General features: G+C 40.3%; 1 protein-coding gene across 1 annotated transcript in view; it reads left to right on the top strand.

The window, feature by feature from the left end:
- The first annotated feature begins 2,808 nt into the window (after positions 1–2,808).
- The window catches only part of cntn3b (contactin 3b), a 46,827-nt gene continuing 22,425 nt past the window's right edge, over positions 2,809–27,210 (top strand). The window contains exons 1-6 of the mRNA XM_038697868.1: positions 2,809–3,238; positions 9,308–9,440; positions 11,614–11,749; positions 20,205–20,380; positions 23,993–24,091; positions 25,648–25,851. Of these exons, the coding sequence (XP_038553796.1) occupies positions 9,386–9,440; positions 11,614–11,749; positions 20,205–20,380; positions 23,993–24,091; positions 25,648–25,851 (670 nt within the window). The 5' untranslated portion in view covers positions 2,809–3,238; positions 9,308–9,385. The remainder of the gene's footprint in view (positions 3,239–9,307; positions 9,441–11,613; positions 11,750–20,204; positions 20,381–23,992; positions 24,092–25,647; positions 25,852–27,210) is intronic.

Below are 27,210 nucleotides of genomic sequence, written 5' to 3'. Positions count from 1 at the left end.
TAAAACTAACAGCAATTATCTATGCAGTGATAGGGAGATTTATTTAGTGTGATGAGTGACAGTTGGTGAAACATGAGCATAAATGTCTGCCACTCTCCATCTTCTTTGCCTATTTTTTTTTTGACGACAGTGCGTCTTTCAAGGCTCACCGCGGCTTGAAATCGCTGGCACAGCTTATGAAGAGTTTTGAAAGTGAGATATCCATTTTTAACAAAGTGACACAGTGGCTGGCAACATAAGAATTATAAACTCTAGTGCCATCCAGTAAATTGTTGTGGTTAAATAGCTAAAAGAACTGACGTTAGAAGCTCTATTTTTATTGAGAGTTATTGATAATGAGCCTCATGTTTGATTCCATTATTGTTTGGGCTGCTTGGACATAGACTGTGCTATATCCATCTGAATAGCAACTGTGATATAAAACATAAAATCTTTCTTTTTTTTTCAATTGACCCCCCAAAATAATGGCATCAATCAATTATTCAGTCTAATGATGAATGATATTGGTTATCAGCATCAGACATATTCCAGTATCTGTATTGACAGTGAAAAGTCTCATCCACTTCCATACGGCTTTAAATCAAAGCTATACATAACATACCGTGGTGCATTAAATAGAATGATGATAAATCTATTACATACATTTTAGATACACTTAAAGCAGCAATAATTGTTTGGCCACTTGGGACAGCACAACAACTTGTAAACCATATTTATGATATCAGTATTGTTGCTTATGCTGCTGGAAACAACACTGAGACTGGCGAGCCCCCCCCCCCCCCCCCCCCCCCTTTAATACACCCATTGTCATACCAGTACAAATAACTGAATCTGCAGGTAAATACATGCATCTGTCTTCATTATACCCTGGACATAAGACAATAATCAAAAGCCATTCCATTCTACAACCTACACTGAGAAAGGCTCACTGTATTACTTTATTTAATAATAAAGGAAAACCAATTAAAACTTCAATGGAATTATTTTCAGAATTTACTGCCCGCCTTACTGCCAGTTAAAAGGATTGTTTGGGGAGCAGCTGTGACTGAGTAAGGTAGGAGTTGCTTCTGGACTTTTCAACACCTAGTCTGTTGCAACATAGTTGCATAATGAAAGTCCTTAGTCCACAGTCCTTCTATCTCCAAAAATAACAGAAGGTAAAGCTGGTTCATTCATCAGCAAGCTATCTATTTATTATTGGCAATCTGTGTTATATACTGATATTAAAATATTCTGAAACCAAGTTCTTCCTTTTATCAACATCTGTTTTCCCTCTGATTGTTTACTTTCTTGCACCTGCCTTTCCTTTCACATTTTTGACAGCAGCCCAACTACCACCTTTGTAGACAGTATTTTTGTCCACCTTATGGAGTGGATTAAACCATGTGCACCTTTCAGAGGGGAGGTCCACTGACAGGATCTAATATGTTTTTAAATCCAAGAAATAGTTTGACTGACTATGTATTCACAGCTAATGGTAATAGCTTATGCCAGTCAGTCAGAACTGAAGGAGCCTCTTGGATGAGAGGCAAAACGTCTTCATGTAACTTCAACCAAGTCCAGTTGACCTTGATTTTTAAACTTCCTTGGATTTACTTATATAGTAACGTAAGATTTAAAAACTGATATAAACAAACTTTTAATTCCAGGATTTTTTAGGGTCCTGGGTAGTTAGTTCCACTATTCCCCTTACCAAAAATTGTGACCATAAAATCCAAAACAATTAGCTGAAAGGTGCTAAAATGCTCCATAGAGTCAGGTGACAATTCACTACAAAATCTTTCACATTACACATAATAATTTGATCCACTGTTGATATGAAAATATTGATGAGTGCAGCTAAAGCAGCCTTCAATGTGTAATTCCATCAGAATTATTTCTTCACATTCTGTTAATTTTTTTTATGTAAAATTTGGCCATATTTTACACAGTGCGCCTTTAAACAAAGCTGACCTGATAACAGTTTTAAAATCACAAGATATCTTTTTGAATATTTATGTCAATGTGCCTGGCCAAAACGAGAATATAGTAGTCCAAATGTGTATAGTAACAAGAATCATATATTATTTCTGCCTGTGTTTAAGAACATGTGGCTGAATGCCCTTACATCACCACTCTTAAGACTTTGCAAGAGCTGTGAAAAAAAAAACAAAAACAAAAAACACTATGATTTCGGATGGTTGCATCACGAATGAATTACACCATATTTATAGACCAAAAGGCACTAAAGCACCTGTCTGTGTGGTATTCTACTGCACAATTACCTTGTAGCAAGTAGTGGTAGGCTAAAGGGATGAAACCCTCTCACAGGGCGTGGATGAAAAATCCAGTATGGCTCATTTCACATCTAATATTATATATTTTATTAGATGTATAAAAACCTCTTGTGTTAGTTTCACTAATGCACATCACTTTTTTTATCCCCTCTTTCTTTCAGTGATCAGCAGTGGTTGGTCGGCAAAAGCCGCAACAAGGCTGCATATACTGCAAAATCCCTGCATCAGTTTCGCACCAACACATAATGAAAAAACGTTTAGGCTGCTGACTAACGTCGGGCATAAGTCAGTTTGCTATGGAGTTTTAGTTCATTTTCTGTATGTTCGCGTTTCTTCTGTTTGTTTGTTTTTTAACCGAATAGCTTATGGTTATTTTTTTTTTATTTCCACTTGATCTCTGCTCTTTATAACGATAAATACCCCGAGATCAAATGTGCGCTCACTTAAGCAGAGGAACGGCAGGTGCCCATAGACTGGTGGCGCATTACTGTGCTGCCGTGGGTGTTTTCACGCGTCACCAGTGGGCGCTTCTTCCTGTGCACAAAGAGAGCAGAGCCCGTGGATGCGCACAATGTGAGTCTCCGTTCAGAGGAACCGCTGTCCTCCCTGCTTCTTTGGCAGTGTCCTGTGGAGTGTAATGCGAGGAGGTCGAGGATCATCCCGATACAGCGCGTACCGTCCTCAGGCAGCAAACTCACTGCTTGTGGAATTAACTGAGGCTGAGGCTGCTCTTAGTCCCGTCCTCTAAGATCGAAAGACGCACTTAGACGGAGCAGAATTAAGTGCAGAGCGCAAACACTGCTGGAGCAGAGAACAACCTCTTCTTTGGCTCCTGAGGTGGACAAGAGTTGCTGTGAGACATGTTGTCAGCTCACTAGAGCCAGAAACAAGACAGCTAACGAATAGTGGAATTACAACCAAAGCAGTTTAATGAAGAGGGAAACGTTTGCATCCTAGAACAAGTAAGTAGCCTATCCTGTCAAAAATCACCACTGCACGTTTGCACGTAATTCCTGCCTTTTCGTTTTAATCTCTAAGGAACTGCATGCTGCTAAGTTTGCTGCCTTTTATCAACTTCTCCTCCTAAAATTTAACTGAAATAACCTTTTAAAAGCCATTATCCTGTGATGTGGTAAAGATGTCTTTATCTGATATTCTAAAATCAGAGAAAGGGACACTGAGACAGTGTGTGCATGCTAATAGTGGTCACACATGCATGATGCTGATGATTGCATTTGGAGACTAGCCTCAAATGGTTTGGATGGTCCTAGTGGGATTTCTGCTGTTGGGGCTCATTTCCCTCATCTAGGACAAAGTCCATATGGTGCTGCTCTGCTCAGTCACACAGAGAAACAGCATCAGGACTGTCTGCCTGGAGAAAAGCTCTCTCTCTCTCTCTATCTCTCTAACTTGTTTAAGACAATTATTTCAGTCCATGCAGAGGAAAGAGTCAGAGCTCATGTGGATTTTCCAAATTGTGATTTTATGTTGCATAATTGTGTCTGTATGTCATCTAACATCATATTTTTATAGCATTTTTTTGAAACAAACTCACGGGATTATGATAGTTGCAGCCTACAAGGGTGTATTATTAGAGGAATGAATGTAACAGCTCAGCGTCACTCTCATTTTTGTTGAAAACCAAATATTTGGTCACCAGCGGTCTGCTGTAGTCTTTTTCCCTCCCAGACTGCGAAAGGACAGACCCAACAGTGAGAGAAAAATGCTCAGCCTGTTCCATCTTCAAAGTATCCTACTATTCAGCAGGGATTGTAGTCACTCTCCCGTCTATTCATATTTATTTATAGATCTTTTGCACATATTTTGAGCAATAGCCAAATGAAAGGTGAAACATGTCTTTGAAGCCATGCAGTGATTATATTATAATGAAGCGATATCCAGCATGGCAGTGCAGGGTTGAGATGTAGCACCATTTGCTTCAAAAACCCCTTTTGATTGAACCAGGGTGGCAATTACATTGTACAGGCAGTTGCTTCTCTGGAAAGGCTGTGAAACAGATTGAATTGCATGAGGAAAAAAAGAAGTAAAAAGGCTGCATGAGTGTCTGCTGCTCCTCATCCTTGACCTCCTGTCATGTGTTTGTGACTGTATCTAGGATGAGGGTCTGGGGATATGCCTGGCTGATGATGGGGTTGAGAAATGGATCGCTGCTCCCCTCTCTTTTAAGTGCACTTACTCTCCTGCCCCTGCGTTAGGCAGCAGCTGAGGGATGCAGCCGTGTTTAATGTTGGAAGGAGTCACTGGGGGCGTCCTGCTGTCTTCCAGGGATTCAGTGATTTTTCGCATGAAATTACCCAGCTGTATAACGTCTGCAGAGCCTCCTGCCCAGATGTTTAGTTCTACTGTGGTAAACAGATATTTAATGTTAAAAATGTTGTCAGATAGGGTTATAGGTGAATGGGAAATTACAGATTTTATGTATTTGTTTGAAAACCCTCATATTGGCCATGAAATGCCTGTCGCTTGAGTGACATTTCACAAGCAGCAGGCATACTTATTCACATGGAGTGCTCTCTTTTATTCATTTCTATATGTTGTCCTCCAGCACTCAAACGGGACCTCAGTCGCAATCCTAATCATGCTGTCTTAGTTATGCATGCACAGTGTGACATGTCAGTCACACGTGTGAAGTGGCCACTTACGTAGAGCCTGCAAGGCTGTGTTTGAAATGAAATGGAAGAAGCATCTCAGGAGAGAATAGACGTTCAACCAATTCTTTCATGAATGTTAATGTAAAAGCTGTTGAAATTGAGTTGGGAGGCAATTACATGAAATTTCTTTTTATTTCATACCTTAATGCATAATTTGCCATGGGATGTAGCACTCACTCACCTTAGATAATTTAGATGTTTGGGGCAATCAATACCCAACAATCACTCCTATTTTGCATCTTCTTTTCATTTCACAAGCATCTTGCTGTAGCCTAAGCCAGAAAACACACACATTAAGCTCTGCCTTTATTTGTTAATCACTCTGCTTTATTTTTTTTAATCCCCCCTGGCTCATGAAATAGACATGTGGAGGTCTTCAGTCAGAGTGAAATCAGGAGGCATCAGAGCAAAGTTGAGCGTGAATTCTTTATTCATTTGCAAAAGCACAGAGCAGCTGTGTATTCAGATGGAGTCCGTCCCTGGTGGCGGATCCTTGTCTCCCAGGTTCTCTTGATGAGTGATTTAATGGAGATGGCAGCAGATAGTCACAAAGAATGTAACTTGGTGGAAATGAACGCATCATATATTGTGGCGAATTCATGCCCAATGTGCCACTGGTGTTCAATTTTGACATTTTGAGTGAGAGGATTTTGCATGATCTGATGTATTTGGATCTCTACGCTCTTTGTGTACCATATGCGATCTGAATACAGACCTTGAGCATGCACACCCCTATGATAGAAACTCTCTCCTTTCCTCCCTCCCATATTAGATTATTTTGCAATTATGCTGCCCTCGGGGGGGAAATGGATGCCTTTAACCGCCTTTGCTATCAATTATGTGCCAAACAACAGCCCCACTAACCAAGAAGTCATCTCATTTACTCTGGAATGCGTTTAGCCAATGACTTCTATTAGGTCGAGGTGAAAGTGTGATGCCTCATTACATTTGGCAGAGCAATCCTATGCTCATCATTTCGGCTGAGAAAGCCAAAGAAAGAAAACGCTGTCTCACCTTCATCACCACATTTTTTTTGTTTGTTTTGTTTTCCATGTCTCCAGAGTTTATTTTGTTCTTTTTCTTTTGGATTTGCCAAGGCTTCAGCTTATATGCAGCTCTTCAAGGTTTGACACAGGTGCCGCTTTTTGAAGGTCAAAAGTGATACAATTCTTTCTTCAATTTCCGCAGCTCTGAACTGGCTTTTGAGCATCAAGAGATACTCAAGCTCTCTACTGAGAGCCACTGAAAAGTGGTCCCCTGAAAAAGAAATTCTTCAAGGAAGGGTGACACACCTTTCTCACACCATGGCTGGAAATACTGCCCATAATGAACAATTAATTAGGAACAAAGCAAAGAAGAAAATAAAAAAACAAACAAACATGAAAATCACTGCAGCTTTTATAGACTGCAGAATGAATCCATCATATCAGCAGAGACTCCATGAACTGTGTAACACCCAACTTGCAAAGAAAGTCTTTTCGAGGAGATTTTCTGCTCAGGATCTTGAAGCTATTTGGAATGAAGGGTCGGGATGACGTAGTCGGATCCTCCGGAAAGCGGATGGCAGTTAATACTGCACTCAATCTGAAATCTTTTTTTTTTTTTTTTGCTCCAGTAGAATCTTAAACCGTGTAATCCAATGTGATGGGCTTTTAGAGTGGCAAAACGCCCCCTAAATTTTGAAAGACACCAGGAAATCCACTCTGAATCTCGCTGTGCCTGCAATTACACCAGATGACGAACAATTACTGGCACCAGGACAGCCGAGCTAAGCCAACACTGGCCATTAAGTTATGATCAGGCAAGTGGGATGATTAACCCCCCTGCAGATTCTACTGCGTTTCTGCTCAGTACCGCGTAGTGCTTCATACTGCTCCATACGATTATGTAGCCATGCTTTTCACATCAAACCACAGCCACAATCCTACAGTTACAAGTTGGTGAAACAAGTGAGTGGTTAGTATTTAGGTCTGTTTAAAGAATTCCAAAGATAGCCCTGGGTTAATCCGCATAACAGGGTTGTGTTGTAAGGGTGAGGGGTTGGGCGGAATTCTTAATCCTGAGAGGCGTATCAGTTTCCACTTACTGTGATGTAGGTCAGAGCTTGAGCAAAGCCCCTCCTGTGCCACTGATACTACAATTACAGTGTTAGGGCTGTCAGTTCCACCTCCACATCAGAAAACTTTAAAAGCCATTTAGATCATTGATCACTGGTTAGATGGGATTTCTGATGCAGTAATTTGTGAATGATCCGCCTTTAAGTATAGGTCCTTGTGACACTAATAGGTGATGGGGATGGGCAATACGTATAATGATAATGATACAAAGATTGCAATGTCTGTTTTTGGCCAGTCCAGAGAATTAAGTGCAAATCAAAGCACGCCATCATATTGATTCAGAAGTCTACTACAAAGCAGTCCTACTCATTTCTTTGCAACATTGCCAGCAATGGCTTAATACATCCAGAGATATAAAAGAGGTACACCTGTTTCTACAATGTTGCTGAACTCACAAGACACATATTTTCTAATTGAATGATTGATGATCAATCGCCAGGATACTTAGACCCCCGCATGGGTCATGCTCCAAATCCACTGGATCCTACATTTCCCATAATCCAACCATAAGCATGTTTTCTTCTCCACACCTGCATCTTGTAACATGAGCTTTTTGTTTTAAGAAGTGTCAGGGAAGTTACTTGGAATGTGCAATCAATTTGCTTCTTACTCAGTGAAAAAGTAACTACATCAATTTACTAATTACTCAACAACAAAAGTAATTAATGACTTTCCTTTCCTTTACTCAGCTCCTTCTTGCTCTTCCTTCTGTATTTAGTGCACACAGAGAAAAAAATATAACTAACAAATTATTTGAGTGAATTAATTTGAACACAACCAAAGTAGCCTAATATTAGCTATACGTTGCGTATAATTTATGTTAAATTTATTTGAGCTGTCTCTGCTGCCTTACTTTGGTGACAAGCTAACGTTGATTTGAGGCAGTTGCACTTTACAGAATCAACAAACAGACTTATCCACAATTTATTCCATCTGTAGTGTTGAATTGAAAACGCTGTGTAACTTCTCAGATGTTTCAGTGTCATGTTTATTGGTTCAGCAAGGCTCACTAGTTTTCTCCATTTTGTCTTAATGAAGAGGACAACAGTAGCCTAGTTTACTGAAAGAGCAGCAGGGCCTGAAATGGGGTCAGAGTGAAAGTGCCTTTTATGAATGCAGTAGAAAAGGACAAGACGCTGTCTTTTTTTAAATTCGTACTGAATTCCTAGTGACAGCCCTAATATTTACTGACTATTACTGACCAACAGCTAGCTTAGCCCCGGTCACTGCAACAGCACTTTAAGTTCCGTTCTCACAGTGAAGCAGTTCGAGGGTTCACACAACCTTCAGCTCTGAACAAAACCAGGTCATTCCTGAATTTAGGCTTTCTAAGGGCTTAAAACAAAATGGAAATTTTGGACTTAAGTACCTCAAGGCATATTCCTGCTCTTTTGGGTACAGAGGCTAGTGAAATGTATTTACTGAATTTTAACCAAAGTAATCACAGTGCTGTAATAGTGCAGTAGGAAAGTGTTACCGCGCAACATTGTATTCTCCTGATGACAATAACGCTAATGATATAGTCAGAGTCGTTGTCTCTGACTGGACAAAGCTCCTCCAGAGCCCCAGAGGACAGACTGAGTTGTTGGAGTGCCCCTTTAAAGGGATAAATACCTTGGTATAGGCAGACAGCTTTCTATGCTCTTACAGAATCTATATTGTCAGTCAACGCTTACAGTGGATAATGAAGTGTACCATTTTTGTTGTTTTAGTATGTGGCCTTGTATTTTCATTTGATCTAAGGGAATGATGCATGTATATGAAAATGAAAACAGTCAGTTTGCTTACATTCAGTCGGCCACCAAACCCTTTGTTAAAGAATGAAGTGGCGTTTTGTGGAGTGCTGGTACACAGTCTGCCTGCTCCTATTAATAGTCAAATTGGGAGAGAGAAGTATCTTTTGAGGTCAATCATTTCCCTCCTCACTTCTCTTTAAAGCTGCAGAATTGAGCTTGTTAGGCGGATGAGAAACACACACGGCAGAAGAAAACATTCCCATTTAGCAGCTGTTTCTTCTTCTGCGCCACCTGAAAATCACACTGCCGGGCTGTATCCTGCACCCCGCCCCCATCGCTTCTCACTTCCTCAAGATTTCACTTTCCCTTCACTTACAGTAACTCCCAAATAATACGACCCGATTATGTTAGCAGTGCTATAATCATGTTTTTTTGCTGATGAATGCTTGTCGAAGTTGGATCAAAATGTCATATTTTAATAATATCCATAATTACTTTCCCTTCAGATAAAATTCCTGTATTCAAGGGAGAGCATTCCATTCACAAGCAATTGGAAGAGTCTTATTAGCCCTCGGCAACTAAAGATGATGTTACCATGGAAACAAATTGTTCTGCTATCAATCACTGGATGCCTTGCAGGTAAGATATTATATTTGAGTCTCACTGTACTTGCTGTTATGGTTTATGTCACAACATCTCTCCTAATAAAGTTGTTTTCTATTGCACATTCATTACAGAAGAATGCTCTTGTTCTTTTCTGTGTTATTCCACAGTCTCACAGACTACATGCATGTCGGTAAGGTTAGAGGTTATTAATGGCATTTCATTCTTTCTAAGCAGTGTTTATATAAAATATATAGTTTCATCCATTAGTGAGGGAGAGACAGAATCAGAATGTCTGTAAATAACCTCAGAAAATCTCTTCTTCTCGACCAGGTTACACTGATTAAGTTGCAGTTATTACATGTACAGCGTTACAGCATGATGTCCTTCACTGTTCCCTAGAGTGGTGTCCTGCTGCACATTCACAGTACACTGTCAGGCACAACTGGGAGTCCAGTCCCATCCCTGTGTATGGCCTGTCCAGATCATTATCAGGATCCATGTGACGACTCCAGCCCCGCATTTTAGCACAATCTACTTGCCACCGTGCCTGATTCCACCCTTGTATGGCCACCTGGGATTTTAGCAGGAGAAGCACAGACACTCTACCAGAATGTCAACCCTTGTTAAAATGACATTGTAAATCCCAATGAATGTTATTCAAATTGGCTCATGGGTAATTCACACCCAGCACTCAAGGGAGCGAGATCCAAGCCGTCGCACCTTCCTAGCGGACAAGTGTTGTTTTTTTTTTCTGTGCATTGGTTGCTGCCTATAGGAGCTTGTTCTTATTCCGTGTTGTGATTATACACTTTGAAACCCTCGAGAATCACTCCTTCTGATAACAATCATTATGACATCTGAAGTGACATGTTGTCTGGCTCTATTGCCTGGGACTTTCAAAATGCACTGACGCCTTAGATGTTATTCTGCCTGCCGTTTCATTCAAATTCACACAAGGGAGAGGCTGTTCAACCAAACTGTGAAGTGAATGAGTTTGATGGGATTTCACTGTTGTTTGGTTAGAAGCTAATTCCATCGCCTCCGTTTTTCTGAACAACCACCAGGAGGTGATGTGATTCGATGTCGTATCTAGTTTCTGAATCTATCACACCAGTATCACAAATATATGTTGATTCACTGACACCATATTACCAGTTAAAACCACGTGTAGAACTGCTGGCCACATGCTGCAATCTGTTAGCAGTAGGATATTAATTAGGCCTACTCTGTCCGTCTGTTGACTGCTTTCATTTAGTACCAGATTGTGTTCCACATCCTCTCCTTTTAAGCTGCTGGCAGATGAGTGCATCCTTATGGCCTCAATTAACCGGTGCATGCAAAGTATGACATAGAAGTTCTGAAAATAGATCACTGTGCTTTATTTATCAATCCTGTCGCTTCCAGGCAATCAATTATTACTGGGGAATATGTGAGAACAGGCTTTCTACATCAGTAGTCAACTATTGTGAACTAGTGCTCAACTTTAAGTCCCCAAATATTGTCATCTATCATTATGATATTGTTACTTGTAGGTAATTAACACACAATTAACATCTAAGTTCGGTTGTATCGCCCAGTCTGTGTGAGCTCTCTGCAACTGCATTAAACTCTCTCAAAGCCCTTAGCCAGCTAAATATTTACACAGTAATCAAAGCATTATATTACATAGTTGAACCAGGGAGATTAATTACATCTTGGACAGTAGCAACAGTGTGATGATTTATCATGATGATAAATAACAAAGTGAGGCCTTGCACTATAGATATATGCCCCACATGCAAAAATGGAGTAGATACACACCATGTTTTTTTCTTCGCTATTCCAAGTGTCAGGTCCATCTAAAAAAGGAAGTAGTTCAATGAAAAAGATATAAAATCTGTCAGCATTAGCAGTTAATGCCTAACAAGGGTACCTGGATTTACTCTTTTTGATGCAAGATAAGCAAAAGGTGTACACAACACATCTTGGGTATTGTTCTGGTGTATTTCTTGCTTTTCTTTGTAAAAAGCAACACTGTTCAGAGAATAAGACACAATTTATACAGTATATATACACCGGGCGTCAGAAACTTTCTGTATTTCAGTAAGATTAACTCTTTTTTCCTCACAGTGTCTGTGTTTTTGCTATTCTTCCAGTATTTTCTCTTAGGGTCAAAGAGACAATTTTTCTAGCTTGTACTACTATAGACTTTCTCCCCTTTCCCCAGCCTGTAGAGAGGATGTCATATTTCAAGGGCCAAGATGGAGGACGGAGCCAAGTGACCTCATTTTACCGATCAACTCCCCAGACCAGCAGGCTACTATCACGTGCGAGGCAGAAGGAAGCCCTCCTCCGCAGTACAGGTAAATTACCACATCAAAGTTCCATTCCCCACCAGCGCTCGGCTCAACTGTCTACCCGCTTTGGCTCCACATCCACATCACATGGTGATAATCCATTGCGCTTAATTGCTTGTGAATCTTTATTGCTGCTTCCACAGAAATAAAAGAGTGCACCGATAGCGTTGATTGCTATTGATTTGTTAAAGAACAACGTTTTCTGGACATAAATGTTTGAGAGAGATAATGCAGCGTTGAACAAAAAGACAGGCTTCAAAGAGCAACTGCTTAATTGAGCATCCATTTCTAATTGAACAAAGCGTGTCTATTTTCAGCCTAAGCTGTGATGTAGAGTTAGAGCCAGGGCTGATGAATATGCCGACACCTTACATATGAGTGAGGTTAATTTTATTAATGATAAGATTTAAGCCATTGTACGGCTTAAGATGATGATTTATAACATGGTGCATGGCTTAGGAAATCATTAGGGGAGAAAAGGAGATTCCAGCAACTCAATTGCACCAGAGATCCTTTGATATCTCCATGGCTATTCCCTGGCGGTGCAGGGAGCCTGCCTGAAGATGGCAGCTGGCAGCTGTTTTTTTTTTTTTTTTTGTGGTAGATTGTGTTTCGGAGCTTGGTCAGCACCATGTAGATGCACAGCAAGCAGGGGAGAGAGGCAATAACCTTGTGAGTGACATTCCGTTAAATGCTTACATTTCCTATAATGTGTATACGCTGAAAACATAGTCCAGGCACAGCTGGGGGGAATCATTATGCTTGTTGTGCAACCTGATCTATTCCAGGACAAAGCCGAAACCATCACTTGCATTATTTCACCCGCAACTTAAACTAGTCTGACGTTTACTTGTGTTGTGGAAGAGGATTTCTCTTTCAGGGTCTTTGGAGTGTTAATGCTTTAGTGGGAAATAGTGTTGTTGTCAGTATGATCTGCAACTTTTTCTACAGCTGAGCGAGCACAGGCCGGACGTAATATTACAAGAGCAGTTATGCACAACATATCACTATTATATACATATTAAAACTGCCCAAATCAATATTTTATATTACTATGAATCCGATGACTACGTGTGTAATGTGAAAGGGCTTGCTTTTAGTGATGTATGACCAACTCCGCAGTTTCCTTAGCTTTATGGAGTATTTCAGTGTCTTCCAGCTCATTGTTTTGGTTATGTCCAGCAACTTCACTGTTTTGATTTAGTCTCACTGCTTTTATGAACCCTCGGTCCTGCAGCTGTTTTTAGTAAAAAAGCTCTGCAGACAAACAACATTAGCAACTAGCTTCCAACCTGGAAGAGTGATCTGTTGACTATACTAATGGAGAATTTCACAGCTTATTCAAAGTGGCCTTTGTCTCGTTTCGTGCCGTCTAATGCATACAATGCATTTTTTTTGTGAGATTTGAAGGTCAGTTTGCTAACACATTACACATATCATATTCATTTCAAGGAAATCATTTATAATACGTGTGATTTTTAGCGATTTTTTTGTGGAGACCTTTCCTGAGGCCAAGTGGTAAATACACCTAGAAAAAACAAACAAACTGATGCAGCTTTAAGTTCTTTGATCTCAAATCAAATGTGATGCAGTACAGTATATGGTTGTTTAGTTGAAGCAAATTCTTTTGTGTGATTTCAACACATTTGGAACACAATTAATACAAAATATACACCAGCCACATCATATGGAGAGGTGATAAAAAGCTTTTTTTTCATTATCCTTTCTATTCCTTCTGATATATATAAAGCTATTGGTTAACTTCAAGCTACTTCTCTAGTAAGCCTTGTGTAGCTTCTGTCTTATTTGGTCCATTTTTTAAATTTTCTCAGAGCTGTGGTACCTGGAGCTCAGTAATTCTCCACCATTTCGGAGCACTAATCTTCTGTTTGTAGTAGTAGTGCAAAACAACATACATACAGTACCACTGTTTGGAGTGCCCCCCTATTCAATTATGAATGAACAATCTGGTTGACATTTCTGGTAATGCTTTTAAAAGCACTAGATTTCTACCCTTAATTTTACTTTGAGGAAGGAGTTTTATTTGGGTTGCATCAGGATTTCTGACACTGATCGCCCTTGACTTGTTTCCCTTCGGGCAAGGAGAGGACTTTTCTGTCCTGATGATAAAATAGAAAGGATACATTCTTGGCAATTTATTTCACTAACACTGGAATTAGAACCTCAAAATGTCCTGAGCAGACTAAAAAAAAAATGCCTTTAGGAAGTGGTCATGCTGTGACTTTCACCACGAGTCTGCAAACTATGCATGGGCCCAAACCCTGCAAATGAAAAGTGTTTGTATAATTAGATATGCCAAGCAAGAGGGTATTACATTAAGCGCTCCACACTTAATTTCCTCAGTTACAGCAGCTTTTAAGAAAAATTCATCCATTTGGTTTAATATCCCTAGAAAAAAATTGGGTCACCCAATATTGAATTTGTCAGCGAAGACGATATTAACCCTTGTTAGGGAGCCCCTATAGTACGTCGGCTCTCTTGCAGTTGGGTGTTTAAGTTTTCCTGCATATTCTACAGTGATTAAAAAGTAGGTGAAATAAATGGGATATTGAATTTATTAATCAGATATTACCTTAATCCAAGGAGCAGTGACCAAATGTACCCACAGCTGCAATGTAGTAACACCAGGGACAGTTTATGGTATAGCAGCTGTCTGTTTTTATTTTTATAGAAAATAAAGATTTTACCTCAGAAGTCCATGCAAAAAAAGTTCAATCGAAGATCTTTACCGTACTATTATACACAGTTCTTACTAAAGATGTAAATATTTAAGAATGACTTACAAACAGCTGGGGCACTGTAGGTCTCTGCAAACATTACACAAACATGTGCATTTGTTGGGGACTAATTTCAGCAGCGGATTAATACAGATTGGGTGTTTTAGTGAGTATTTACAGCAGCAGGATGGTGTATGTGGGAATTAGTCAAAATAAACTGTAGTACTGTAGCTTTCACTAATGAAGGGACATGTCACCTCGTGTAACTGTGTGGCTCATTGCTCTGTTTTTAATCGTTTTGTGTGGAAAGTGTGCAGCTCTGTTTATTTAGCAATATCAGAATGTTTGGATACTTGTTAATACTTGTGTTAGTACATTTTTGGTTTTGGTCTTTTAATGAGATTGACTGAATGGGGGGAAAAAGTAATATGCTAACATTTCAGTAACATTTCAGATTGGTGATATTTAACACTGCTATGGAGGTAGATAAATAAATAAATAAATAGACTGATAGATTAGACTGATAGATTAACAAGTTTTAAATGTCTGTCTAGCTGATTTAAATATTAGCAGATATGATAAAATGAGAATATCAGGTTGTCATTTGGGTTTATGCACAAAACCCCTTGCTAGTTAGCTTCATAGCCTCTGATTTTGTTTCCAACACTTTAGTGCTCCACTCCACCTCACCCACTCTGTGACACTGTGAATATAAGAACAGGAACCCTGACACTTCTTCGGTTGACAAATAGTCCAGTGTAGCGCCAGAGCACACTCCAGGGCTCAGAGCTGTGCTTTATGAATACACCTGTCACTGTGTTTACTATGAATCTGCTGTAACACAGGATCAAGGGCACAGCAGTGATTGGAAAAGGGGAATAAAAAAAGTGCTCTGGCTGGTGTCTCCTATCATGTAATGTGACTTCAGGCAGATGTATGACTCTACCTTTGTTTACGGGTCGGTACAGGGTAACTGTGACATAAATAGAACTGGGTAGGGTGTGATTAGAATTATTTTTTCGTTATGAAAAAGCTGTTGCTGCATAGTGCCAGATAACAGGGCTTATTCTGGAAATGGTTTCAAATCTTTATCTTATGGAGGGTTACTTGTCCTTTTATGTGGTGAGAAAATCTGAGTTTATGAGATCATTTCAAAACCAATGGGATAAACTGGACGAATGCAGGCCTGTGGTCTTAAATAAAGGCTACGTTTTTGAATTTCAAGAAGGTAGCTGTATTTACTGTGTTGGTGCTTTATAAATATGCATTTATTTACTTGTTTCACTTTTCATTTTGAAAAAAAAGCACCATATATCCAGACTGTAAATTGTAATTGTAAATTCTATCATATCTGCTGATAAGAGTGCATGACTGTGTGTGTGTGTGTGTGTGTGTGTGTGTGTGTATGTATGTGTGAACATCAACTGTATATCTGACAGCATCTATTCTCTAAATTCCATAGGATTTTTCAAGCTGATACGCACACAAACTCTCACATACACAGACAGAAACACTCACACTGATACAGAGTGGTTGTTAGGAAAATTTATTGTGTTACATTTGGCTTGAAAGCCAAATGAACATCAATTTATTAAAAAGCAGCAGCAATAACCTACTAAACATAATTGTAGAGAGTACCCTGGTCAGCAGTTGAATTTCCATTATCAGCTCTAAGCTCTGCTTGTGTGTGTGTGTGTGTGTGTGTGTGTGTGTGCGCGCGCGCACAAACAGTATGCAGTCTGTGTGGTCACGGCCGTCTCTGTGGGTGTCTGGCCTCAAGGAAAGCCAGGTGAGCCAGTGCTGCAGTACAATCCCCAGTCTATTTGATGAGGAGTCCTCATGCAAAATTGATGTGAACCTCAAGGTCACATGGAGTTCATTCAGAGCATGCTCAGATCAGCCCGTGCCTGCAGCACACCGCAGTAAATAGGACTGTTCTCCTGGACTCCGTTGGACTCAGTGTAAGCTCCTCTCTGCCTGATGTAGTGGTAGATTCAATATGATTCAGGGTGAGCTGTGCTAACATGAAGACCTCTGCTTCGCAGAACCGTTTTTACTGATGCAACTTGTGTTTGAGAGGGAACATATTGTTATAATCCTGTCATCACCACTCAGATTACATCATACAGTTTGTTATTATAATTATTATTATTATTATTGTTATTATTGCACCCTATATAGTGGGCTCAAATAATCCCAAAAAGCGGGTGATAATCAATAGTTACTAACCCAGATTTATCAGTACCACTATACAATCTATAAATTATAATTATTAGAAAGTGGTACTGATTTATCTAACATCATGCATTGTACAGACAAGGGGAAAAAGACTTCAATGGCTACGAGATGACAGGAATGACCTGACGAGTAGGGCTGGGTGATATGGACCAAAAGGTCATATCTGTTAGGTAGAACGCCGGTATGAAATATATATCGGTATTTTCAGGTAAGTCGACTGGGAGGGAGGGTGGGTCCGTTATAGGGGCATGTTTTTACTATTTGTTGGAAAATTAGCTTGTTTGTTATTTTGCCTTTTTAATTATACTTTCTTCTCCACCTTATTTAAGTGTCACTCACTTATTGAATCTGCCTCCTTCAGTTCTCTTCATTCTCACAGACCTAACGTACCTCTGTTGCAAACACGTCAGGGTGCCCCGCTTCTTTCCGTCTCTCCCTTTATGTCTGCTCCGGTAACTTTCTCCATCACTAGTAAGCTACTTTGTAAGAAGTCGCCGTGATTCCGTTCACAGCAGCAGCTGCGCTGCATGTTAGCCTTTCAAAACAAAACCAACGTGGTAGCTAACGAATTACATCTGTACTATTGTAATCACTGTCGCTTTTACGTGGTCCATGCTTGTAAAATATCCAGTGTCGCAACTTGTAACGTAATGACTCTGTGTTTCTCTGAAAAATACTACAATGGCCGACCGTTAATTTACCTGGGTGGCCTGCTGGCTTTCTGAGTAGACGGCTGCGTGCAAAGGGAGGGGCGGGGCTGCGCGGTAAGGGAGAGAGAGAGGAGCAAACGCTGGCAGGACTTTACGGAAACATAATAAATAACTCAACATCAAACAATAATAATAATAAAAACAAAAATCAGTATACCTCATTATAACGATAAACCTCCCAGCCCTACTGAGTAGTGTCCAAAATATTTTTAAGTGACACACAACATAATGCTCTGCATAGGATTCCCAATACACTTAGTGATATACTTACACGATTCATCAGTGACATTTTACAACTACATTGATTATCAGGTGGCGGGTGTAGGTCAGTCACAAAGTAGCAGCAGGTGAGAGGCTGATCCTCTCACATCCTGATTTCTCAAATTAAATCATCGTTCTGTGTGTTTTGTCACCGGATGGTGAGAATTTTTTCACCTGTGGCAAAATTTAATACATGCAGAAATTCAGTCCCCCAAACAGAAATGAAAGAGCACTTCATTAAGAGAAAGTTGCATTTCTCACTAGTGTTTTCTGCTTTGTCTCCTTGTGACGATTCACATTTCTCCACTTACTTCTCACTGTCACCAATGCGAGAAATTCCAAGCGCTTTGAATAATTCAGATTGCATTTGTGTTAAACATGAGGCCATTTTCTTTACCTCTTATGACAACATGACGCAGCCCATTTGCTCTTGGTGATCTTTCCTTGTCTATAAATCACATCCACCTTTTCTGTGTTCACACGAAAAAAGGCAAAAAGGAGCTCTCTGCCAGGCTCCCCACGGCTTATGATATCAGAGCCTGTCTCAGGTGTTTCTGCAGCGAGAGTAGGTAGTTGGCTTACTGATTTTGTCTGGGGTGCAGAGATGCCATCACACCTGGCCGACCGTTAGCTCCAGGGGTGTGTGATCTGTCCAGGCTGCCCACCTTCCCCTCCCATTAAGTTCCATCATGCTGTGTGGTTGCACGTCTAACTAGTTTCCCATCCTTTTCCATTTAACCTCCTCCCCTCTTCCGCATGCAGTAATCCTCCCTTTGGCATAAACAGAGGAGCAAAAGGAGAGAGGAGAATCAAGGAAATAAAATATAATATGACGGAGTGTTTTATATTCAGAATGTCCATATTCTGTATCAGAGTGTGTGTTTTCATATATATTCTTAGAAACATACGCTTTGTCATGACAAATATAGGGCATTTAAAGTAACATCAGTGTTGGAACAGTGACAAAATCAGTCAGATTAAGTGACTGGCACAGACTGTTAGATGAATAATGCAAGCTACAAGATGAAAGACAGCTTTGTCTTTTGTAGTCTGTCAGGCAGGAGACTGGGGAGAGCCATGACTGGCTTTAAGACCGCATGAAGCATCATTGATCTAACTGCCTTTTAGTTTTCCTGGGAGGGAAAAAATTATATTGATTCTTTTTCTTCTTATCATTGGAAATGTCATTTCACAGTCCTGTCACAAATGTGGACTTACAACATGGCATTCCAATAATTCTTTGTTTCTCAAATTCGACAAGGAACGGGAAAAGTTTTCATCTGTGTTATGTTCTTAGATAAAGTCCCGTTACCCTCCATGTTCTTAAAAGCATCACTCAGTTTGCATCTCCTTATATATATTATATATCGCTCTCAGACAAACAGTCAACATATAAAGTGTTTTGACTGTTCAGCGTGAATACTATTCAGTGTTTTGTGTTTTATGGTAGCTGTGATTAATATCTGTCACTTCCTTAACTGTGCTCGCATGACAGAGTATCTGGTGACCTTTCCTTGAATGAAATAGTCTGTAGACAATGCAATATAGGTGTCAGAAAGCAATACGTCAGAAACACAAAAGCACAAACATAAACTAATTAGAAAGCACTCAGAGAGCACATAACCTGCCAAGGCTGCATAGTGCTTTAATCTGCATTTGGACACGAATCTGCGTCAAAATGCATGTAGAGATATACAATCACGGGAGTCATGATAGTTTGACCGGAAAAGTCATCCAGCCATCCAATAGTTGTTGAGACATTTCACTCTGAACCAAAGTGGTAGATTGACCGACAGACCAACATTGCCACTGCAAAAACAGCAAAAACCTTCAAAATGTCACTATGCTGTGAAACATTTTGTGTATTTACCTGACAAAAAACACTTGTTCCTTGACCCATGGGCCTACATTTTCATCAAATGTCAATTTAATCTGTTAACATTTTTCAGATATTCTGCTAGAACAGCTGGAACCAAACAACCTCCCTACTGGAAGTAATTAAAACCGAGAGGAAATAAAATCCACTTCACAATGAAAGTAGAAGAAAATCAATTTTCATCACAGTTTTAGAATCTTACCTAAACTACTAGCAAAACAGGCTTAAATGAGGGGTGGTGATGGGGCAGTGGATAAGACACATGCCTTTGGTGTGAGAGACCTGGGTTCAAATCCCCCACTGTAACACATCCACCAATGTGTCCCTGAGCAAGAGACTTAACCCCTAGTCGCTTCAGAGTTGTGTGACCTCAGACATGTATAGCTAAATGTCAGCTAAATGAATTTAAACGTCAGAGCAAGAGCTGTCCTCAATGTCAAGAAATGTTTTCTTTTGTTCCCAACTTGCTGTAAGGTATATTCACAACATTCAGATTTCTCTGTTAATAAAACAGAACCCTACCCTTTTATCTTCTCAGCAGGATGTGGGTGGGCCGATCAAATCGATCTCTGTGATAAACACTGTGAGCGTGCATCCTCGGGGGGGCTCAGCTACTGATTGTGTTTGCATTTTTCCAGATGGTCACTAAACGGAACACTCATTGATCTGGGGAATGACTACCGGCGTCACATGTCTGGGGGCAGCCTGATCATTAGCAACCTGGACAAGGACCAAGACACTGGGGTATACCAGTGCACCGCCTTCAACACGTGGGGGTCGATCCTTAGCCGCAGAGCCAGCCTGCAATTTGCATGTAAGTGATCCTACAACTGCTAACACGTTTCTGGCACGACCCTGACAGAGATATGAGATTCTGGCATCTCTTTGTAGCTTTCTGCTGTATATCAGTCTGACGTGTGTTATATGGTTGTGGCCCAGGCCTTCTTTTTTTTCCCATTTACTATTCCAATTTCTCATTTAGATTGCCTGGGAATAGATTTTCGAGCGGGGAAATGGTAATCCAATGAAATGTCAGATGCAACAAACACAGTGGGTGAGGCAGCATCTGACTCCTCTGAACTCCATTGATTCTCATTAGTGGTTCCAACTCTGACAGCATCTATTCTCAGTCCAAATTGACTCATATTTTGCCAAGTGATACGCCAGCCCCTGTGATCCAGACTTTAAAAGAGACAAACACAAATAATGCTTAAGAAGTGTTTGCATCTTTGTAATCACCAGGCACTTCTTTTTGTGTCATACACACAGAAGATTATGAGTGGGTCAGACATGGCAGGCTGTCTGCTGCTCAGTCATCCTTCTGCTTAAAAGACAAAAGGCGGGTTGGAAAGTCAAGCTGTGAAGTGGGGTCCTACCTTCCAGACAGGCACTGTAGAGGCACCTCTCCTCTCTTGATCAAGCCTGCTGACTATTGATCATGTCCGAAGGATAGAGAGCCTTTCCCTTCCTCTCAGGAGATGGACTGCTATTCTCCCTATAACCCAGTAATGAATCTCACTTGTGGGGACCGCGTGAAGAGCAGAGCTGCTTGACATTTATTGTCTTGCCTAATGCACAGTGAGGGACGTCTAGGAGATCAGACTAGCTGATACTCCGTTTTTCCGTGTAATGAGGCCACTGCCCTAAGATAGAAATGTCATGCCTTCTTTGCCGCTTTGCTTGTCTTCAAAATTCAGCTGCAGCCATTATAAGCTAACTTGTCCTCCCACAGCTCACATTTGCAATAGAAATAACACGTAGAATAATAATACGTAGAATTGTACACAAAATTGCAGTCCACAGCATCCATATATACAATTTATTGTTCATCTTTTCCATACTGTCTCAAGGAGAAATTCTGGTTTCATGCTATCGAGGTCTTTTTTTCATAGTTTTGGCCTTTGTCATCGGTTATAATAACATTGGACTCATCAAATTAATTACCGAGGTCTGAGAATGTAGCACCGTTGGCCTACTGCACTTCTCTCAGTCCTGCTTTATGCCGGGTTAATGTCACACACGTAAAAATGGCAGTCAGTTATTTATATTAACAACAGGTCAAATGACCCAGTGATGTGTATTGTGAAATGTGTTACAAGGTTACACATCACCTGACTCTGCAGTTCACCTCAGCTCTATAAAGCCATTAAGCGTCTTTCACATCACTATTTGGTTTGGTTTTATGGTCCTCAGTTGTCCTGTTTGGTTCAGTCTCAGTGCTCTCATCAATTCCCCATCTCGCCATCCCACCATATCAAACGCCATATTAACTTTTGCAAGGTGTTAATATGCCAGTGTTTTGTTGTAATGATGACTTCCTGTTTCCAATTTTCAGCAATTGCTTAGGTGAGCGCAGTGTTATTATAGCTGATGGAAACAATGGCCAAAGCTACAGAAGGGTTTTAATAACAATTTTTAATGATTTCTTTGTTTAAAATAGCAATCCAAACATTGAGAGAACTTAGGGCTGGATGATATGGTCAAAAAAAGTTATCACGATAATAATCATTATCAGCGTAATAACATATCTTTCAGTATCAATAATTAACACCATATGTTGCAAATCGTTATTTCTTTCGACTTTAAAGGCTGATTTTTGCTCCTGAGGGAAAGCTGATGGTTAATTGTGGTTTAAACCCTTGAACACTTGAAGCAAAACAGTGGATCACTTCACAAATCTGAGGTAGCACATTCAAAACAATTATGATGAGTAAAATGAAGTAAAAGATTTTTTCGGTCCTTTTTTCTCAACAAAATAAATAAATCTTAATAAATAAATTAAGTCCTTATTTGTGTATCATATATGTATTTGTTGTCAAGTGAATAAAATCAAACATTTATTATATTGTTATACTGAAAAAAATTATATTGCGATAATTATTGTTATTCTTTTATTGTCCAGCCCACAACTATATTGGGTTGAGCAGGTAAAAGTAGCTTTGCTCATGAACACTGCTGGAGACAATATATAACAAGGAATGTCTATATAGTAGTGCTGTTTCCTAGACCAATCATATTTGAGTTGTAATGGTGGCTCTCTATAATCTCTAGGCCAGCCGTTCTTGTATGGCAGAGACGGATTCTGCTTACAAAGGAATCACTGCAGCTACAGTGAGTTTGGCCTCTAGCTCTCAGAGTTACAGTGTGTGGTCAGTTCAGTTCAGTGAAGCCCATTATTCTTCTGTTCAGAGCCCAGAGAAGAGGGAAGTGTATCCCCTTGCAGCAGCTACATCTCTACCCTCTTATGTGCCATTTTGCGCGATCTTGGTGAAGGAGTCACCCTTTTCTCGTATACTAAGTAAATATCAGTAGCTCTCTGATTCCCCTCCCGCTGTTTTAAAGCATTGCTGTTGTAATTATCAAGTGCTGTTATGCAGAGCCTTTTCAATCAAACCGGGTATATGAATCTTGCTCCAGCTAGGCTCTTCAGAATCGTAAATGTCTTTAGGAGATGGACTCTGTATTTACTTAGGCAGCCTGGTGAGATCAGAAGGACATCGCCTCTGTCTGTATTTCAAGTCAGCCATCTCCTCCTGTGGCCTCCTCGGTGTCCTGCCGTGACTTGGCTCTGTTTGATTCCACTGCGGTCATCAGAGAGCTGCTCATTAATCTTACCAACACTCCCACTTCTCTCCATAATCTTCCTTCTCCTAATTTCCCTTATCGGTCACACTGACTTTCTTTTGTTTGTGTTTGGAAGGCTTACTCTAGGCTGTTAGCCAGAGGGTGCAGACAGAGTACAGAGTAGACTGCGGCAGCTTCCCTCCATCAGTCATGAAGCAAGGGATGGTTTATCATCCCAGGTTTAGGTTTTGTCTGCCAGCAACTGCTCATTCATTTGCAGGGGATAGATTGTGCTGAGCGTATTGATGGGGAAGCTAATGCTTTTAAGTGCGAGATTACACCACATTTAATAATGATGTTACTTATTGCTGCTGGCACAGCAAACTGTCATTTGTCATGCACGCTCCCCCCCGTGTTTGTTCAGTCCAAGCACAATGTTTCCTTCCCCACCGCTCATTTTATCCCATTTCAGCCTAATCTCTTCCTCGCTAAAGTGTAGTGTTGCAGAGTTAACGTCACCAAGTCAGGTCCATCTATTTCATCAGCACCCCAGATGCCTTTGAAAGCGTTGGAGGCTGTCAGGAGGTGTCCCAGGGCAATCAATGATGCCCTATTAAAGTCCCAGTGCTCAAAATGTAACATCAAAACATGCCTCAGTGAATCAGTGAAGGGAGTTTGGAAAAAAAAAAACGTATGTCCCCTATTTTCAGAACTATCCTTTTAAAAGAAACCCTTGAGAATGTAGACTATATAAAAACACACTTTTTGGATGTCTGATATGCACTTCTATGCCACTCATGATTTTACGCTTTTTTTTCCAGCAGCTGTCTAATTTTATTTTGATCCTTTTTTGGCTTATCAGATCTTGATAACTTCAAAACTCAAACGGCAAGGAGCGCTGTAAACGTCCGTGAGGGTCAAGGAGTGGTTTTGTTATGTGGTCCGCCTGCACATTCTGGAGGTAAGTTTGCGATATCTGGGTATGCTGCTTTTATGCCTGCTGTCTCGTATTGAAACATGACTCACAGGAAATACCTCAACTCGTTTCACATGGCAACCTTTGATAAAGGATTACTCCTTTACTCCGAACTTAATCTGTTTTTACACCCATATAAGTGTAGACGCTCTTAATTGTCTCCGCGTGTATTTCATACTGAATACTACTAAACAAATCCCTGTGTGGGTGTTTCTTTCTATATATATATATATATATATATATATCTTTCACATTGGAACAACAAATTTCCTTTCCTTTTACCAAACAAGAGAACAATTTGAAGCACAGTGCATTGTACAGCTGGTCTATGGGATAATGGGTCAGAGTACTCTGTGTGAAATACAGTTTGACAGCTTTTCTCTCTGACATAGGCTTATACGCGGTTGGCTGCTGTAACCGTAACACTATTGTGTTTTCTCACATTTTCAGAAGTGAATGAAAGTAAAGCAGTGCAAGCCTGCTGTCCCTGTCTTTCTTTCTCGCCCTGTTGCTCCCTATTTGGCTCTCCCTGTGCCCCCCCCCCCCCCCCCCCCCCCCCCCACACACACACACACACACTCCTTTTGGCCTTTTCTCTCTTGAATTTTGAAAGCATCAATTTGCCACATAATCTTGAACTCCACTGAACTTTTTCCAACACCTTTAAGTCATCCCTTCTGGTTTTCACCACACTTCATTGACTTTGAAGTTTGCAAAAGCTTTTTACTCCACTACCACATTCATTTTCACATCACTCAGATATGATGAATTAAATACAATATTTTCACAAGCAGCGGTGTCACTTATGTGCTCCATCGTAGGCATTTGTTTACTTTAAATGGCTTTTTTGGCATGTAAGTCACTTCTTCTGTTGCATAAAAGCCCATGTATTGTTTTACTACTCCTCACTTGACATGACATAGTTCAGAAGGAGGTTACGCTGGCCCTGAACTATTTGGCTCGTACTTGCCTAATTGTAAGGAGCATTGTATCTGCATCGCTGCGCCCTGCTCAGACGCTCAATCCCATCCAAAGCCGGAGGCTCACTCCCTCTGGGGCATCACATATGTTTGACAGTCAGTGTGTACACCTTTTGACTCTGAGCCCCTCACCTCCGAAGTGGTAGATTATACAGAGCATCTCCTCATTCGTGCAAATCTGTGCTTCTCAAAATGAAACAGTAATTCGTCCTGGCAGGTCTCTCCTTTCTCATGGTAGACCTGCTGCTTGTGAAGGGGCATCACAACATATTTCTACTTCCATATGACAATCCATCCATCGCTCAATCCATCCGTCGATTCTTTTTCTTGCCTCCCATGAACCAACTAATCCATTTTGTTTCGCTCCCTTTCCTTTCTGTGTTTCTTCCGTTTCTTTTCCACTGATAACTATTACACTCCCAAGGAAACTTATGTGATATGCTAACATTTTTAGCTTCAGCTGTGCCAGCCATAGAGGTCAACGGATCTAACAATACATGGGTGGAATCAGTCGTGCTTTAAATGAGTGATGACATTGGATTCTTCTCCTTTCCAATCCAGAGCTGACATTTGCATGGATCTTCAATGAATACCCGTACTTTGTCCAACAAGACAGTCGTCGATTCATCTCTCAAGAGACCGGGAGTCTGTACATCGCAAAGGTGGAGCCCTCAGATGTTGGCAACTACACCTGTGTGGTTAACAACACTGTCACGAGGGAGAAGGTGCTCAGCTCACCTACACTACTGGTCCTCAGAAGTGATGGTAAATGCCCACTGTCCAATAAAGTTCAGCAAAAAGTTATTTTTGGGCTATGTTCATGTGTCATGTAGATTCAGATTAATCTATGCTGAGTTTTGTTAGACAGGTATTGGCAATAATCGACGGTTAACATTGTAATTGACCCTTTGCTAAGCCACGCCCCGAATACACAGCTGGCCAATCACAGCGCAGTATAGGTCTCGCTCTAGCTGAGATCCGACACTTTCAGTCACTCCATTGACTCGTATGCAAAAGCAGTGGTTTTATAGATTTTGTAGCTGTATTTTTCCAAGATATGATCAAATTTGTGCAGTTATAGACTGTGGCAGCTCCATGATAAAAATCCGACAGTTTCTCGAATTTAGCAACAGTAACTAAGGAGAGCGTGGCTTAGCAAAGGGTCAGTTACGATTTTTTTGACCAATATTGCTGTGGCGATTTAAATTGTGATAATTTTCTATAAATTAAACTACAGGCCTGTAGTTGTGGTATATTAAAAGAAAAATAAACTCATTTAATGTTCCATAGAAATGTTTTAGCCCTAATTTCTTGAAATGTTGCATTAGGGGTTTCCTTGACATTATTTAATGATATTCAAATATGATTATGAAATTCTAAAACTGGCATTACATTCATTGATAACAGCTAAATACAGTCATAAAAATGATGAAAAGCTGTTAGTAAGTCACCTAATGCCACACCTGAGCTGCTTGAGCAAACGTTAACGTTAGCTTCACATGCTGATGAGCTCCTTTACAGCTCTGAATATTGGACGTTTCAGTTCAGAACTTTTAAGTTGCTTAGATTAAAACAATCATATGACATTGTTAGAAATTTAACTGGAACTTCTGTTTACACTGTTTGGCAGCAGTCCGACATTCACCCTTTACAAGCTAATTGCTACCAACCTGTCTGAGATTGACAATTTATTCATGATTGACAAACATTTATAACAGCAGACTTGATGTCTTATTAAAAAGTGATGATCAGAGTATGAATTGTGTGTCAGTGAAGATGCTATTGCGTATTCTGCATGTTTTCCACAGTGTGCGCAAGATGCTAACACTTATCACAGCTTCTTTAGTGACCTTTAACCTGAAAAGTGCAGAGTACCCTAAATCAGCTCTTGCTGCCAGGCTGTGGGTTGTAATTGGTAATAGTAAAGGGCATATTACTGTCTCTGCGAAGAAGTCTTTGACCCATTCTACTGATTTGAATAGAAATACAGTCATAAATGAAGTCACATTGCCACAGGTGATAAATCTCTACTGAGCATTCTTTTCCCTGATGTGTTCTGTGAATCTTTTATAAGCCACCTCTGCCTTTTTCTCCTCTTTTCCAGCCCTTCAATGGTCACTTTTG

Source organism: Micropterus salmoides, unplaced genomic scaffold, assembly GCF_014851395.1.
Source record: "Micropterus salmoides isolate LMB-PRFRI ecotype aquatic unplaced genomic scaffold, ASM1485139v1 Ms_hic_scaffold_4, whole genome shotgun sequence".
In the NCBI taxonomy this organism is placed as follows: domain Eukaryota; kingdom Metazoa; phylum Chordata; class Actinopteri; order Centrarchiformes; family Centrarchidae; genus Micropterus; species Micropterus salmoides.
Note: the sequence above shows the minus strand (reverse complement) of the source record. Positions and strands in the feature narration are given on the sequence as shown.